The following is a 16,298-nucleotide window of genomic DNA, read 5'->3' as shown; positions in this document are numbered from 1 at the left end:
AATAAAAGAAATAAGATAAAAGTTAGCTAAGTAAATGAAAGGCATAAACTTGATATTAATGAAAGCAAAGCATAAACATTACAAAAAATACAAAGAGAGAAAGGAAGAGCATGATCTTGATCTGGAAACCAAGATACCTAAATGCATAGCAAATGCCTCCTTTTATAGGCCAAAATTGGGAACTATTGATTTGATGACTAATTGATGAGTGGGTGGCCAACTCTTGACTTGGTGACAATCCTTATCTTCTCTTGTCTGCCAAAAACGTCATTGATAACGTCAAAATTGAAGCCACTTGAAAACATGAAAGTTGTAGGCAATTGTCTCATATTTCTTGTGTAAAAAAAATTAGCTAATTTGGACTTCTAGAACTCCAGATATGGCCAAAATACCGAACAGTGCTCGGGCTGGAAGACAGATTCGGGCTTCTTTGTTGTTGCTACAATTTGGACTTGATAATGGCCTTTTTAGATCTTGGGCTCCATATGAAAGTTGTAGGCCTATGTCTTACCTTTCCATCCATATAAATTGGACCTAAATCTGAGATATATAGCTCTAGATATGACCCAATTACCGAACAGTGTTCCGGTTTGGATTGCACCGACATCTCTTTTCTAAGTTTGGCCATCTCTTTATCCTTGCAAAATAGTAATAATAATAATAACAATAACAATAACAATAACAATAATAACAACAATAATAATAGTAATAACAATAATAACAACAATAACAATAATAATAGTAATAACAGTAATAATAATAATAATAATAAAGAAAAAGAAGGAGAAGGAGAAGGAGAAGAAGAAGAAGATGAGAACTTTGAGATGAAATATTAATGTAACGATTAAACTATGATAATAACAAATGTCAAGGTTAGAGGATCCACTAATGGTATGTCAAACAAGTATAGTACAAACTCTTATTATTCAATTGGAAACCACGCACAAAGGAGGTTCCAATCAGATTATAGATTGTTAACATGATTATATTAGTCATCTTATTCGATTAATGCTAATCTCTTATTATTGAATTGGAAACCACACACAAAGGAGGTTCCAATCAGATTATATATTGTTAACATGATTACATTAGTCATCTTATTCAATTAATGCTAATACTTGTAAATCTCGTCAAGCATTCATGATTATAACTTATGTTAACAACAAATCAAGTTCCTTTCATAGCTCAGGTGTCGGTTATACCATACATTATGGGCTATGAAAGTGCCAAACATTTGTTGTACCAAGTGTTATACAACATAAATCAAGATTAGTCATTTAACAAGCAAAGTATTAAAGAATGAACAAGATAACAAATACAAAATATGTTAGTATCAAACATTAAAGTTCATATTAAGTTTACACTATACTTATTCTTACACCATTAGTGTAACCTTTTCACCTTGACATAATAAACTTAGCTAGACATAATGAAAGAAAGAAAAATAAATAAACAAAATAAGATAAAAGTTAGCTAAGTAAATGAAAGAAAATGAAAAGCATAAACTTGATATTAATAAAAGCAAAGCATAAACATTACAAAAAATACAAAGAGAGAAAGCAAGAGCATGATCTTGATCTGGAAACCAAGATGCCTAAATGCATGACAAATGCCTCCTTTTATAGGCCAAAATTGGGAACTATTGATTTGATGACTAATTGATGAGTGGGTGACCAACTCTTGACTTGGTGACAATCCTTATCTTCTCTTATTTGCCCGAAACGTCATTGATAACGTCAAAATTAGAGCCACTCGAAAACATGAAAGTTGTAGGAAATTGTCTCAGCTTTCTTGTGTAAACAATTCAGCTCATTTGGACTTCTAGAACTCCAGATATGGGCCAAACACTGAACAGTGCTCAGGCTGGAAGACAGATTCGAGCTTCTTTGTTGTTGCTACAATTTGGACTTGAAAATGGTCTTTTTAGATCTTGGGCTCCATATGAAAGTTGTAGGACTATGTCTTACCTTTCCATCCATATAAAGTAGATCAAAATCTGAGATCTAGAGCTCCAAATATGACCCAATTATCGAATAGTATTTCGGTTTGGATTGCACCAACATCTCTTTTCTAAGTTTGGCCATCTCTTTGTCCTTTTAATTCCAGTTCTTAAATTCATCAATCAATCCTTTTATTTATATGATAGGCCTCCATTTAAAATGAACATTTACCATAAATTAAAGGTATCTTATATTATTAGATACGTTATTATAAAACATGCTTTAGTTAAGGGGTTATTGATACTTCAAGTGCAAAATGATGATATAAAACCTTGATAAAAATGCACTTTTAAGTACTAATCAGCTAGCCCATTCGCTAGTGCAACTCATAAAAAAAATGACCAAACAAAAAAAATTTAAATATTAGTAACGTGCTTTTAAAAAAATAAAAATATTTTATTTATGAATTTAAAATTAGTTGTTTATTAGATAATATTTTTATTTAATTTTAAAAAGAAAATACATCGGATCAATGTAAGCCAGTCCAGGTTAACATATGAAGGTTGAAAGTATAATCTTGGAAAAAACAAACTGGAAACCTAGATCTCGAATTAATTTAATATTGAAGAATAAAATTAACAAAAAAATAAGTGAACCTGAGTCAACCAATCAAACCATCAATATAAGTCATGCATGCCATTAAATTTAATAAATATCTTATTTTATATATTATTTTTCATCTAATAGATTTATACGAAAGTAAAGCAAATATGATATTTTCTAATGAAATTTTTTTAAAGAAAAAACATAACAGATGTGTGGGGTTGGGATAATAAAAGCAAATCATTGATAACAAGGGGTGAAACAACATTTTTTAATTTTAAGTTAATTAAAAATAGATCACTGATATTAAAAGGGTGAAATTGCATTTTAAAAAATTAAGACACTGAAAATGCATTAAAAAAATTTATAGGATGTTGTGACTTAACTTGTCATACTTGCAATGTGATCCAAATTACAGGACTAACTTGGTTTGTTTTTTACTATATCTAATAAAAAAAAAACCAAAAATACCCAATAACGTTGGCCTATAACCAGAGCATTAGGCCTATGAAAGAATAGTCAAGGTTGGTATGCCTAAGCCTACTTTTTTTTCATTCATTGGGATGAAATGATTTATCATCCATTTTTTTTTCTTTTAAAGTATATAAACCACGCATCACTAACTGAGGCAGACGAAGTGTCATCTTTCAGCCAAGATGTCAGTCATTATAGTGGTGTTTAGAAAATCAAAGCTATGAGTTTTTAACTCGCTAAACCCAATTCTCTACCTATTTAAGCAACAAAAAAAAATCTTATAACATGTAGAAACCAAATTAAAAACTCAAAATACAGCTCAAATCACAAAATCAAACTAAGCAAATTTTTTCTGCATTGTCTTAGATATGTTTTTTAGGCAAAATCAAGGCTTAAAACAACTATTATAAGACTTTCCTCAACAAATACAACCCATTAACACCAATTTCAACCATTTTAGTTGTCGAGATAGGTATAAATGATGAATTTCTCTTTCTAAGCCGGAATTCGGTAAGCTTCTCTATCTCCTCTAACAAATAAGGATTGGAAAATAAAAAATTTAAAATTTAATATCAAAATTAAATTTTTGAAAAGTAAAGGAACCGATCACCTATAAATACAAAAAGATAGGAGATTAAAGTAAACTTTTTATTTGAAATTCAAAGCCATTTTCATTTCTGTCCCCTTATTTTCAATCCAATCCTTCCCACGAGAAAAACACATAGTTAAGTGCAAATTTAGGCTAAAAATGCTCCATTGTGCAAAAACAAACTTTAAAGATCAAATTTGAATTTTTATAAAAATTGATTATTTTAATCTATAATGATTTATAAAAAAGTGCACAACAAAGATAGCTACAATGAAAACCCCACATGTTTTAACTTTATACTTAACTATATCATTGGACCGTGTTGTATTATGGGTTAGATTAATTTTTTTAATGTAAAACAAATCAAAGCACTACTACTATTTTTAAATAAAAAATTAATCATGAACTAGAAAATATGATGTGCAATGGATGCTATATTTTTCAAATATTGATACGGTGACATATTATATGATATTATTTTTGAAAAAAAAATTGAAACATCAATATATTGAATCGATATAGGTTAACTTGTCAAATTTATTATTTGGGTTATAAAATCGTGACAACCTTATAAAAAGCATATCAAAATAAATTATGAAAATAAATTTCTAATTAATCCAATGTTAAAGGACATAATTGAAAAAAATATTAGATAAAAAAACAAATAAAACTAACTGATTCAACTCAGGTTAATTTACCAAACCTACAACCCAAGTCATAAAATTAAGATAACCTTATAGAAAGTAAATAAAAAAATAGAGCTCAAATTTCAACTAACCTAATATTGAAAAATGAGATAAAAAAAACAACCTAATTAACCTAGGTTATCTTATTATACTCGCAACATGGATTATGAGATTGAAATAAGTTTATTAAAGAAAAAAATCTTGAAACTCCAATTCCAATGGATATAATGGTGAAAGTTAAATTTGAGAGGAAAAAAACAAGTGAGACGGAGATAAATCCAATAAAAGCAAATTGAAAATAATAATGAAGCCTAATTTTTAAATATCCTAATATGACCAAGATTGAGTTGTTGGAGGATGAGGTTGAAAAAAAACTCAATTAAAAAATGAATCCAAAAAATAAACCGAGTTATCTTGTATTAGCCTATCAAACTCACGATTTAAATCTATAAAAAAATAAAAAAAATTCATGAAGCATGATAAAAAAATATTCAATTAAAATGGACCAAAAAAAATGAACAAAGTCGGCCCTTGTTATGGAATTTGGATAATCTCATAAAAAGCAGATAAAAAATATTACAAAACCTAATTCTAAACTAATTTAGTATTTAAGGATGAAATAAAAAAATAAAAAAAATTTAAATTAACTCGAATTAACCAGTGAAGCCCGCAACCTGAGTTATGAAATTAAGATAAATTTATAGAAAGAAAAAAAATTACGAAGCCTCACTTCCAACAAATCTAATATTAAAAGTTAAAATCGATAAAAAAAAATTAAAATTCATGAGATTGGTATATAATCCAATATAAAAAATACAAAATATAATTATCAAAATAATATAATATTAAATAATAAATTTTAAAAACAAATAAAAACTTATTAAGTTTTTAAAGGACAAAAAAAAAGAGTACAAAACACTATTATAATAATAATTATTATTAGTATTTTGTAAATATAACCACAATTTAGCCATATCATTTCCTCGCCATTATACTTCTTTTTAATTAATATCAAAAATACTTTATTTTTAATAATTTTTTTTAAATCATCATGTTACTATAATTATTATTGTCACAGTTTTTATCTAACCATTATAATAATTGATAATATCATGTGTTTGATAATAGGATGTAAAATATTTTTTAATTAAAAATATATTAAATAATTTCTAATATTAACATATTAAAATCATAAAAAATACATAAAAAATCAAATTTTTTTTAAAATACATTTTAAGATACAAATACAACTAGAAAAGCAAACACTCCCATCATCTCATCATCAACTATCACAATTCACTATAAAATTAGTTGATTGTCCATGCATTGTGTAGTATATTGTAATATTTTAAATTTATAATAAAAAAATAGTAGATACAAATAAGTGAAAATATATGAAACAAAAGGAATTTGGAGTTAATATTCGTAGCTACTAAAAGAGGAAGTAATAACCTGTATATATATATATATAGGATGAAGTTTGATTTAGAACATATTTTACTTTTAATTTTAATATGAAACATTAAAAACCAATTAAAAATAATAATAATAAAAAATCTTGAAGAGACGTTGCAATTTGGACTACATGGTGGAAATGATAAACCGTGGAGAGAGCGAGCGAGGGAGGAGCAGTGTATCCAAACAAAACTACTCCCGCGCGCCATGAACAGCACTCTCTCTATCCTTTCCTCTCCATACATTTCCAAATTCAACCCCTCCCTGTTCCCTCCTCTTCCTCAAACCCTAGGATTCTACTGCCTTCAAAACCCCAAACCCAAACCCAAACCGAGATCATTCAATTCATTTCGACTCCTCTCCTTCTCCAACTCCCCAAACTCTCTCATTCCGGCGGAGTCGCAACTCTCCGATGCTGACAACGACGAAGAAGAAGAGTACGAAGATGACGAAGACGACGACGAAGAGGAGGACGAGGCTGCTGATGAATACGACGATATTTCGGAGGCAATCGAAGAAGAAACAGAAACCGAAATATCGGTCGATGCGAGTAGTAGTGAAGTATCAAATTGGCGCAAGGAATCCAAGTGGCAGAGAGTCGAAAAGCTCTGTAACGAAGTCAAAGAGTTTGGAAATGAAATTATTGACGCTAATGAACTTGCTTCCATTTACGATTTCCGCATCGACAAATTTCAGGTTCTTCTTCTTGATTTTTTTTAAATTTTTTTTTATGAAATTGGTGAAAATTAGCTATATATATTGTTTTTGGCAGCGGTTGGCGATAGAGGCGTTTTTGAAGGGATCATCGGTAGTGGTATCGGCACCAACAAGCAGTGGAAAGACATTGATAGCTGAAGCTGCAGCAGTTGCTACTGTTGCTAGAGGAAGGAGGATTTTCTACACCACTCCTCTTAAAGCTTTATCCAACCAGAAATTTCGTGATTTTCGGTTTGTGATTTCCACTTCTTCAAATAATAACAACATTGCTTTGTTTTGCTTATTCATTGATAAGTACTATTTCTCTTAAACTACACTTACAGGGAAACGTTTGGGGATGAGAATGTTGGTCTTCTCACAGGAGATTCTGCCATCAATAAAGATGCCCAAGTTTTGATTATGACAACAGAGATTTTGCGAAACATGCTGTATCAAAGGTATGTTTTGTTTTATACTGTAATGGTTAAATATTTTGATCCTACCAACAGATGGTGTATGGAACAATGTTACTTTAATTTAGTACAGCTGGGAGTAACAGATTGATATCGAGGCATTGACATTTGCAGTAAGAAAACAAGATTTTATTTTAAATCGGTCCCGGTCCCGGTCCCGGTCTCAATTTCAACTATACTGTACGTTGGAAGGATGATAATCGCCATGCTTAGCTTTTATAAATTCATCAGTATCACGATGTTTAAGTTTAAAAGCAGATTAAGTTGTCAGCAATGATTTGTAGACCTGAATTTCTTTTACCTGGAAATTTGGTTTGTGTATAGAAAATCTATTATCCTTTTCCTTATGCAGTTATGACCCATGTACTTCTTTTGTTACTTCAATTTATCTTTTGAATTAAGTATATAAATGGTGGTTGGACTTGTCATGCAGCATTGGGATGGTTTCTTCTGGGAGTGGACTTTTCCATGTTGATGTGATTGTTTTGGATGAAGTTCATTTTCTAAGTGATATATCTCGTGGTACTGTATGGGAGGAGATAGTAAGTATAATTTATATTTCAGTATCTCATTTACAGACCAAAATTTCACCGCATTGCATAGTGTGATGGACATTGTTAAATTTGCAGATTATTTATTGCCCGAAAGAAGTTCAACTGATATGTTTATCAGCAACAGTCAAGAATCCAGATGAGCTGTCTGGATGGATTCGTGAGGTACAATTCTTTATAAATGTCCACTATACTACCTTGTATGGAGCTGTCTTACAGACATGGCAGTTACACAGTAATGCTTGCAGGATAATTATTTGCCAGTAACAAGATGCTCCATTTGGCCCATTTATTATTCATTCTTCTACTTTTAACAAACTATTTGTGGAACTGTTGCTAAGGAATTTAATGAAATGCTAAGCTTGTTCCACCTCCTCTTATTGAAGAACCTAACAGAACCAGAATTTACTTATCATCCAGAGTTTGACTTTGGGAGGTTCATTTTTATAGTTTTAATATCTTGTTTTAATTTTACATCTCCTAGAAACATTTATCTTAATTATTTAGTTGCTAATGATCTTCAATGAAAATACATTTAAATTGTTCTTGATATGGAATAGATCAGAACCATTCCCATTCTAGCTGAGGCCTTTGACATGTTCGATTTCTATGGATACCTAGTATAAAAATGGTGGAAAATTGTTGGCCAAAATATACTGATGAATGATCTAGCCAACATTGGTTTATTTATTTATTTATTATTGTATCATATTTAAGCATCGACTATCCTTAAAAACAACACTTTATCATCCTTCTTTCATTTTGTATTTTCTTATGCTTTGCTTCTCACAGAGTCCAAGGCCACAGAAATAGTGAAATATATTTTGTGATTGTTGGGCGGAAGGATCACATCGACTAACATTCTAAAATAATTTTGTGGGTGTGCTAATAGTGTAATTATTTTTTTTGTCTTGGTTAAGGAAGATGTCTTTTGTGGTTAATGTGGACGCATAAGCCTGTAGCTGCAGATTGAGTTCCGAATGGTTTTCGTACATTCCTACCTTTAGGGAACCAGAAGTGACGTCTTCAATGCATTTTTTGGCTTCCTTTAGATTCTTAGGTTTGCAAATTAAGAATTGAAGTGCATGCACTATGAATGGTGGATGAGATTACTGGCAATTTTTCTTGTTACTTGATCAGTTTGCATCCTTACATTTGTATTGGTTTTGGACAATTAACATTCTGATGGATTGGCTTTATCCAGCAATATAAAAGATGAACACATACATGAATGCACTTGCACATGACATGTGCCCGTCATCCCATGAACGCACCATTGATTTGATAATTCCAATGAAAACAACTGCTTACATGTCTAGACATTGTTCTTGTTGGCTGTGGGATGTTTCTTCTGCTTTTCATTCCTCTGTTGAAGTAATTGTTTATTGGGCTGGCTGCATCATTACAAAGGCTATGTTTTTTATTTCATGTCTGAACTCTTGTCCTACTATTGAACTAGATTTATCCTTTAATTTGACTTTGAAACCTGTTTATGGAAGAAGTTAAGGTATATTGGAGTGAGATGTGTAAATTAAGAGTGCACAAAACTTCTATCATACCTCCCTTATCAGATGGATTGAAATAATGATATGCTTCCATTTATATGTGGACAAAACTTCTGGATGCATCTTTTCTCAATGGGATAAAAAATTGTGACATGCTTGAACTCAATTCTGCACATTAGTCATGCCAGCCATGGCTTCTGTATTGTCTTGTTTGGTGACCTATGGAAACAATATTTTTCAGTGAGAAAGGTAAATTGATATTTATTTCAATTTACTTTATAGGTTCATGGTGAAACTGAACTGGTGACATCATCAAGGCGTCCAGTTCCATTGACTTGGCACTTCTCTACCAGGCATTCTTTGTATCCTCTTCTTGATGAGAAAAGAAAGCACATGAATAGGTTTGTCTGTCTTCTGTCATCTTATTCATCTTGTCACCCCCCAAAAAAAATTCTTTCTTCATCTGAACTCCAAATTCAATTTATGTCGCAGTTGTATTGATGATGGTTGCATGATGTTCTTGCATTTATATAAAGAATTCTTTGTGATGGAATGATACTAATTTCTGGTTTTGACTTTTAATTTGAACAGGAAGCTGTCGCTCAATTATCTACAACTTTCTGCTTCAAGAGTTAAATCTTACAAGGATGATGGCTCGAGAAGAAGGAATTCAAGAAAACATGGAAGCAACATGGGCTTTGATAGTATTGGTAACATGTCTGAAGAACCTCTTTCGAAGAATGATATAAGCAGGATACGCCGTTCACAGGCAATTTAATTTATCCATTGTTTCTCTGATAATGTGACACTTTTCTTTTTCTTTCCTTCTTTCCTTTTCTTCTGAGTATGCTAGTTTATTATAGCTGACTTATAACTTGTCCTCTAGAATGGAAAAGGAGATTAGTCATCTAAAATAAATCATGATTTTCAGGTGCCTCAAGTTGTTGATACACTAGCACAGCTTAAGGCAAGGGATATGCTGCCTGCAATTTGGTTTATTTTTAACCGAAGAGGATGTGATGCGGCTGTGCAGTACCTTGAAGGTTGCAGGCTCTTAGATGAATGTGAGGCAAGTGAGGTTGAACTGGCTTTGAAGAGGTTCAGTGTTCAGAATCCCGATGCTGTCAGGGAGACTGCTGTCAAAGGACTTCTAAGAGGGGTTGCTGCGCATCATGCAGGATGTCTCCCTCTATGGAAATCTTTTATTGAGGAACTGTTCCAGAGAGGACTTATTAAAGTTGTCTTTGCCACAGAAACACTAGCTGCTGGAATCAACATGCCTGCTAGGACAGCTGTTATCTCATCTCTCAGCAGGAGGAGTAGTAGTGGACGTATCCCATTAAGCCCAAACGAGCTTTTTCAAATGGCTGGGCGAGCTGGTCGTAGAGGCATTGATGAAAGGGGCCATGTTGTGCTGGTTCAGGCTTCCAATGAAGGTGCGGAAGAGTGCTGCAAGCTTCTATTTGCTGGACTAGAACCTCTTGTATCACAGTTTACTGCTTCCTATGGGATGGTGCTGAATCTTCTTGCTGGTGCAAAAATTACTCGTAGATCAAATGAATCAAATGAAATGAAGGTTCTCCAGGCAGGGAGAACTTTGAAAGAAGCCAGGAAACTAGTTGAAAAAAGTTTTGGAACATATATTGGCAGCAATGTGATGCTTGCTTCAAAAGAGGAGCTAGCTAAAATACAGAAAGAGATTGAAATGCTGACCTCAGAAACCAGTGATGATGCTATAGATAGAAAGAGCAGGAAAATCCTATCTGATGGGGCATTCAAGGAGATTGCAATTTTACAAGAACAATTGAGGGAAGAGAAACGCCTGCGGACTGAATTACGTAGAAAGATGGAAACAAAGAGATTAAATGCCCTGAAAATTTTATTGAAAGAGTTAGGAAATGATCGTTTACCCTTTTTGTGCTTGAAATACAAAGATTCTGAAGGAGTGGAACATTCAGTGCCTGCTGTTTATTTGGGGAATGCTGATTCATTTGATGGTTCAAAATTTAAAAACATGGTTTCTGACATTGATTCATTAGCACAGACTGTTGCATCCATTGAGTCAAATGTAAGTGAAGTTGAAACTCATAAAGATGTTGAGCCATCTTATCATGTAGCTCTTGGTTCAGATAACTCTTGGTATCTGTTTACAGAAAAATGGATCAAAACTGTTTATAAGACAGGCCTTCCTAATGTTGCCTTGTCTCTAGGGGATGATTTGCCACATGAAGTTATGTGGATGCTTCTTGATAGGGAGGAGAAGCAGTGGGAAAAGCTTGCTGAATCTGAACTTGGTGGTTTATGGTACATGGAAGGATCTCTCGAGACATGGTCGTGGAGCTTAAATGTGCCTGTTTTAAATAGTCTCTCTGAGATTGATGAGGTGTTACACATGTCACAAGCTTACCATGATGCAGTAGAAAGTTACAAGGATCAAAGAAACAAAGTTGCACGTTTGAAAAAAATGATAGCACGTACTGAAGGCTTTAAAGAATATAAGAGGATCCTAGACTGGAAGAATTTTACAGAGGATAAGATTAAACGCCTCAAGATGAGATCAAACCGTTTGAGCGAACGGCTGCAGGAAATTGAACCATCTGGCTGGAAAGAATTCTTAAAGATCAGCAATGTTGTACATGAAAGCAGGGCCTTGGATATCAACACACAAGTAATATTTCCTCTTGGTGAAACTGCAGCTGCGATTCGAGGAGAAAATGAACTGTGGCTTGCAATGGTTCTTAGAAGTAGAATCCTTTTGGATTTGAAACCTGGACAACTTGCAGCTGTCTGTGCTAGTGTAGTTTCTGAAGGGATCAAAGTTCGTGCCTGGGAAAATAACAACTACATCTACGAGCCTTCTTCCGCAGTAATCAATGTTATTAACATCTTAAATGAGCAGAGGAGTAACCTTTCGAAGCTTCAAGAAAAACATGGGGTAGAGATAACCTGTTGTTTGGATAGCCAATTTTCAGGTATGGTTGAAGCCTGGGCTGCAGGGCTCACTTGGAAGGAGATGATGATGGATTGTGCAATGGATGATGGGGATTTAGCTCGCCTCCTACGACGAACAATTGATATATTGGCTCAGATTCCTAAATTACCTGATATTGACCCGGTTTTGCAAAGCAATGCAAAGACAGCATCCAGCATCATGGACCGGCCACCAATAAGTGAACTGACTGGATAGGGCTTATTCCTGGGAGAAACACATAAATTCCACATGCTTGCTCCTTTAAGGTGAACGCTTACCAAGATATCTCTTATTTAATCTTCAATACAATTCTACTCAAGAATGATCTACCCTAGCCCTTAGCCAATACAAATTAATGAAAATCTTAACCGCGTTATTTTGACGGATTCTGGATTCATGGCAGCAAATTAGTGACAGACGGTGGTGCATATGAAAATTTCCATAGTTGAGCGTTAAGCAAGCCATGGGAATAGATAAGTCATTTTATTTGCATTGGCTAGGTTAAGATCGATTCTCAATGGAGAAAATCTTTAATCCTGGTCTACTGTTTTCAGGGGTGATTCCATTAATCAGTAAATGGGTGGCCTTTTTTTCTTTTTTCTTTTTTTTTTTGTGTTTTTTTGATGAAGATCTAATCGATAATTTTAAATCGAAGCCCGCCCACTGCCATTAAGGATTTGGCTGTGTGAATCTGGAAAAAAAAAGTTCATATTACAACCACGCTACTACTAGATCACTCTCCCTCAAAACATTAGTGAAACTCAACTGATTTCAGAGCCGAGACAAGCCAAGCATTGGAATTGAAAGTGCTTGTGTTGGCTCCTATCGCGTAACCAAAAGAGAACCTGTTTTAATTACCATATACACAGATAGAGGAAGTAAGAACTCTATTTCATGCTCTATGAAGATGCTGCTGCTGCGTTTCATGGCATGCGAGTTATGTGGTTGATGAGATCGGGGTTAGATAATTTCTCCATCCTCAACCCCTCAAAATCAAAGCTCTTTTCTGCATCTGAATGCTGACGCAACGACCTCAATTTTTTTATCTGCTTTTAGCTGGATACATGCGTGGAAGTTTAATCAATGCACTATCATTTCCAAACAAAATGTCCAAAAAATCTGAACACGCGCAGACACATTCTATATATTGTACACACATACAAAACGAAAACGAGTTGGAATGCTATTTCCGATAGGGAAGCCGGGAGAAAAAGCCAACTGGAAAGGTTTTTGAATTCTTTATGATCAATACGATCTAGATTCGACAGTAGCCCATCTAAGGATTCTTCACCTTGATCCTCAACTTCCGAGCAATTTGTGCTGCTTTTGGATGAACTGGCCGCTTATTGCAGTCAGACTGCTCTACCTCCACCCAGTTTATAACCTTCAATATTAGAGATTGAGGAACTTTCGTAGCATCCCCATCTGCTGCTGTTCCTTTAGATTTCTTCATTCCAGTTTCCAAAGCTTTCTCCAGGAAGTCCATGAACCAATTTCCAGCTTCATTTTCAATCTGCTTGCCCAACCTAATTGTATTGCTTAAGCTGCAAGAGGAGGTTGGTCTCTTGTTTTCATCATTCTCAATCATAGCTTTAGGTGGCAGTTTTCCCTGTGGAGTTGATGGCCCTTTCCTTTCTGGAAAGGCCTTTTGATTAGCATTTGATCTTTGGAGTTTCTCGAAATTCATCGTCTGATCACTTCTTTCATTGAAGCTAGCTATTGATTTGTACACCGCTGTTCTTTTCGACGAGTTTAATACAGGATTCCCACATTGGTCCATAGAATTGTGTACAATTTCATGTAAGATCGAGGAATTTTCTCCACGCTGTTCAATATTTGTGCTCTGACCAACTTCAGCAGCTGAAGTTGCTGCTTGAATGGACACTATATCAGTAACTGCTCTCACAATCTGGTGATGGAACTCCAGAAACTGGTCAAAACAGCCTGCCGGAGCATCTGGTCTCGCTGTTCTGCTCAAATTCAAGATCATCCTACACAAGTAGTCATTGTTTTGATGTTAGCAAAACTTAGTTTCATCTTCCAAATCATGATAACATGATTAAAACCGAAAAGAAGCCAAAAAAACGCACAAATAAAAGGATAGGATAAGGGGTTTAGTACTTGAGAGGCCGAACTAAAGTTTCAGTGGCTGAGGCATCTCTTAGCGCCTGGAGGGCTATCTTCTGAGCCGTTTCTCGTTGCTGCACAGCTTCCTGTTAGCCACAAAAGGTTTAGCAAACAATAGAAAGCAAAGAGAATCAAGATTTCATCTAGAGGAATCCAGAGTTCACCTTGCCTAATAGGTTCAACTTTCCTGGTAAATTCATGGCCAGCTCGGTACTGGTATCAGAGGCTGCATTACCATGCTGACACTGTATTTCTGAGATGGCCTTTAAATTGCAAGAGTTTTGAGCTTCTCCGCCCATTCCGAGAGAAGCTACCGCCCCTGCATTTCTTAAACTCGGTGGGGGAGTTGAGCTTTTATTTTCCTACAGAAAACAAAAACAGCAGCATTCAATTATATTATTATTTTTATTTTTATACAGAAGATTTATAGGGCAATGAAAAGCTTTGGCTCTTTCCAAAAGCTAATCGCTATATTTATTATCAAGCAACCATTTGAAGCTCATCAGTAACTTGATGAACCGAAAAATAATAATTCAATACTTAATAAATGAGAGGAAAATGCACCTACAGATGATTTGCAGGGGCTAATTGGAATTCTAGCTTCTCGTTCACAGACACTCTTGCTTCTTGGAAACTTGAAATTAGCAGAAGGTACAGCACAACTTTTCCTAAGCAATGCAGGGCTCTCTCCCTTGTTGTCCACCATCTTAGCCAGCAATCCACCACCAGCAAAAGAACACCTGACCACCCCATTAGCGCCTCCATCTTTGGCAATTCTCCCCCTCACCACCGGGGAGACTGATTTCACACAGCTTACAGCCAACCGCTGTTTCACCGGTGTGCACTGATTAAAATCCAAAGGAACTGGCTTTAAAGCCATTGGAGATGAAACCCCATCTGCCCCATTTTGCCCTGTTCCCCAAGAACCTCTCCTTTGACCATTGGATGGTTTTTGTTCACTTCTCTCTCCTTTTCCTCTAAGACCCATAAGGGGTTCAGGGGTTCCTAATAATGGGTGTCTCCCTGGAAGTGGTTTTGCCCCTTTGACAACAGGAACAGGAGATCCTGGCTCCAGTCTGTCAACGTAAATGAACTGACCTAGCTGCATTTTGTCGCTGAAAACATAATCATCTTGATCGGAGGGAAGACTGACATAGATGGAGTGCGAAGAATCTGATACTTTAATGAAGAATCCTTGTTTAGGCCACAGATTTTTCTCGTCAAGATCAGCTGGTACTATGTCAGTTACCTGCAAAAGTGAACTCCGGTGCTCGCTGGTGGGTTTAGTCCCTGTATCCATCCCATTTAGTAGCTTCAACAGAATTCCAGGTGCCAAAGTTGCCATAAAGAACGGAAATTGGATAAAACTCTACTTGTGTTCAACTTCGGGGTTGGAATTTTAGATTTTGAGGGAGCGGCTGTTGGGTAATTGAGTGGTGCTAACGGTAACTAGGTGGTGATGGTGGTAAAGATTACTCTTTTAAAAATATTCAGATTTTTATTAACGTTGCTGCAACGGTCCTATGTTGGTCTCTTTTTTGAATGATCCATCTGCTTCTCCTATTTTGCTTTTGATTTTACTAATCGAAAATAAAAAAATAAATTGTAGATTTCATTCAAAACCACGCGGCTGGTCACGTAGTTGCTCCCTCCTTAGTTATTGCTGTCTTTATTCGATTTTTTTTTTCATTACCTAACCCCACGCTCAATTAATTCAGATCTAATATAATTCATGTTTGAAACAAAATAAAATAAAAACTTGATTAATTCGGTAAAATAACTTTGCTTGACCTGCTGATTTGGCCAAAACTCGGACTTCAATTAATTTATTTTAATTTTAATTTTATTAATTAAAATAATATTATTTTAATTTTTTTAATAAATTTGTTCTTTTTAAGCCGTGAATATATGTTATCTCAATCAACAATCAATTTAAATTTTACAACTATGTTCTAAAGTTATTAGTTTTTTTATTTAAATTTATTTTACTCCATCGAGTAATTCAAGTAAATCTAATGTTTTATTCACCATGTTATTAATTGTTTTTACTTGAAATACTACAAATATTACAATCAACAAGTTAGAATTAGTACCGAACGTCCTCTAATTTTAAAAATCTAAAAATAAGATATTATTTGGATAATATAATTTTTTTATATTATTATCTAAATTTCTTTAAAAATAGATTGGATTAGTTTTGATAAGTATTAGTATTATCTTCTTTTCTT

At 34.2% G+C, this 16,298-nt stretch overlaps 2 protein-coding genes across 3 annotated transcripts; one reads left to right on the top strand and one right to left on the bottom strand.

The window, feature by feature from the left end:
* The first annotated feature begins 5,900 nt into the window (after positions 1–5,900).
* LOC105118981 (DEAD-box ATP-dependent RNA helicase ISE2, chloroplastic-like) lies at positions 5,901–12,385 on the top strand. The gene is made up of 8 exons (XM_011017047.1): positions 5,901–6,443; positions 6,520–6,695; positions 6,788–6,901; positions 7,350–7,458; positions 7,546–7,632; positions 9,255–9,373; positions 9,564–9,741; positions 9,904–12,385. The coding sequence occupies exons 1-8, from the start codon at positions 5,955–5,957 to the stop codon at positions 12,157–12,159; spliced, it is 3,528 nt and encodes a 1,175-aa protein (XP_011015349.1). The 5' UTR covers positions 5,901–5,954; the 3' UTR covers positions 12,160–12,385.
* A 623-nt stretch (positions 12,386–13,008) lies between these two features.
* LOC105118980 (uncharacterized) lies at positions 13,009–15,595 on the bottom strand. Of its 2 annotated transcripts, XR_841057.1 has the most exons (5): positions 14,639–15,595; positions 14,235–14,432; positions 14,065–14,156; positions 13,158–13,934; positions 13,009–13,121 (listed from the first exon to the last, which is right to left on the bottom strand). XR_841057.1 is itself a non-coding variant. In XM_011017046.1 (4 exons), exons 1-4 carry the CDS (start codon positions 15,413–15,415, stop codon positions 13,220–13,222), a joined length of 1,782 nt encoding a protein of 593 aa, XP_011015348.1. In that variant the 5' UTR covers positions 15,416–15,595; the 3' UTR covers positions 13,009–13,219. The 2 variants fall into 2 exon arrangements, 1 of the variants encoding a protein (XP_011015348.1); XM_011017046.1 differs by having other exon boundaries at positions 13,009–13,934.
* Positions 15,596–16,298: the final 703 nt, after the last annotated feature.

This window comes from Populus euphratica, unplaced genomic scaffold (assembly GCF_000495115.2).
Source record: "Populus euphratica unplaced genomic scaffold, PopEup_1.0 scaffold2403.1, whole genome shotgun sequence".
Classification (NCBI taxonomy): domain Eukaryota; kingdom Viridiplantae; phylum Streptophyta; class Magnoliopsida; order Malpighiales; family Salicaceae; genus Populus; species Populus euphratica.
Note: the sequence above shows the minus strand (reverse complement) of the source record. Positions and strands in the feature narration are given on the sequence as shown.

Coding starts and splice junctions, on each gene's coding strand:
- LOC105118981 (XM_011017047.1), top strand. CDS start 5,955: ATGAACAGCACTCTCTCTATCCTTTCCTCTCCATACATTTCCAAATTC. Junction 7,633..9,254: donor TGTCTGGATGGATTCGTGAG/GTACAATTCTTT, acceptor TTTACTTTATAG/GTTCATGGTGAAACTGAACT. Junction 9,374..9,563: donor AAAAGAAAGCACATGAATAG/GTTTGTCTGTCT, acceptor TAATTTGAACAG/GAAGCTGTCGCTCAATTATC.
- LOC105118980 (XM_011017046.1), bottom strand. CDS start 15,415: ATGGCAACTTTGGCACCTGGAATTCTGTTGAAGCTACTAAATGGGATG. Junction 14,433..14,638: donor TTAGCCCCTGCAAATCATCT/GTAGGTGCATTT, acceptor TGTTTTCTGTAG/GAAAATAAAAGCTCAACTCC. Junction 13,935..14,064: donor ACTTTAGTTCGGCCTCTCAA/GTACTAAACCCC, acceptor CTACTTGTGTAG/GATGATCTTGAATTTGAGCA.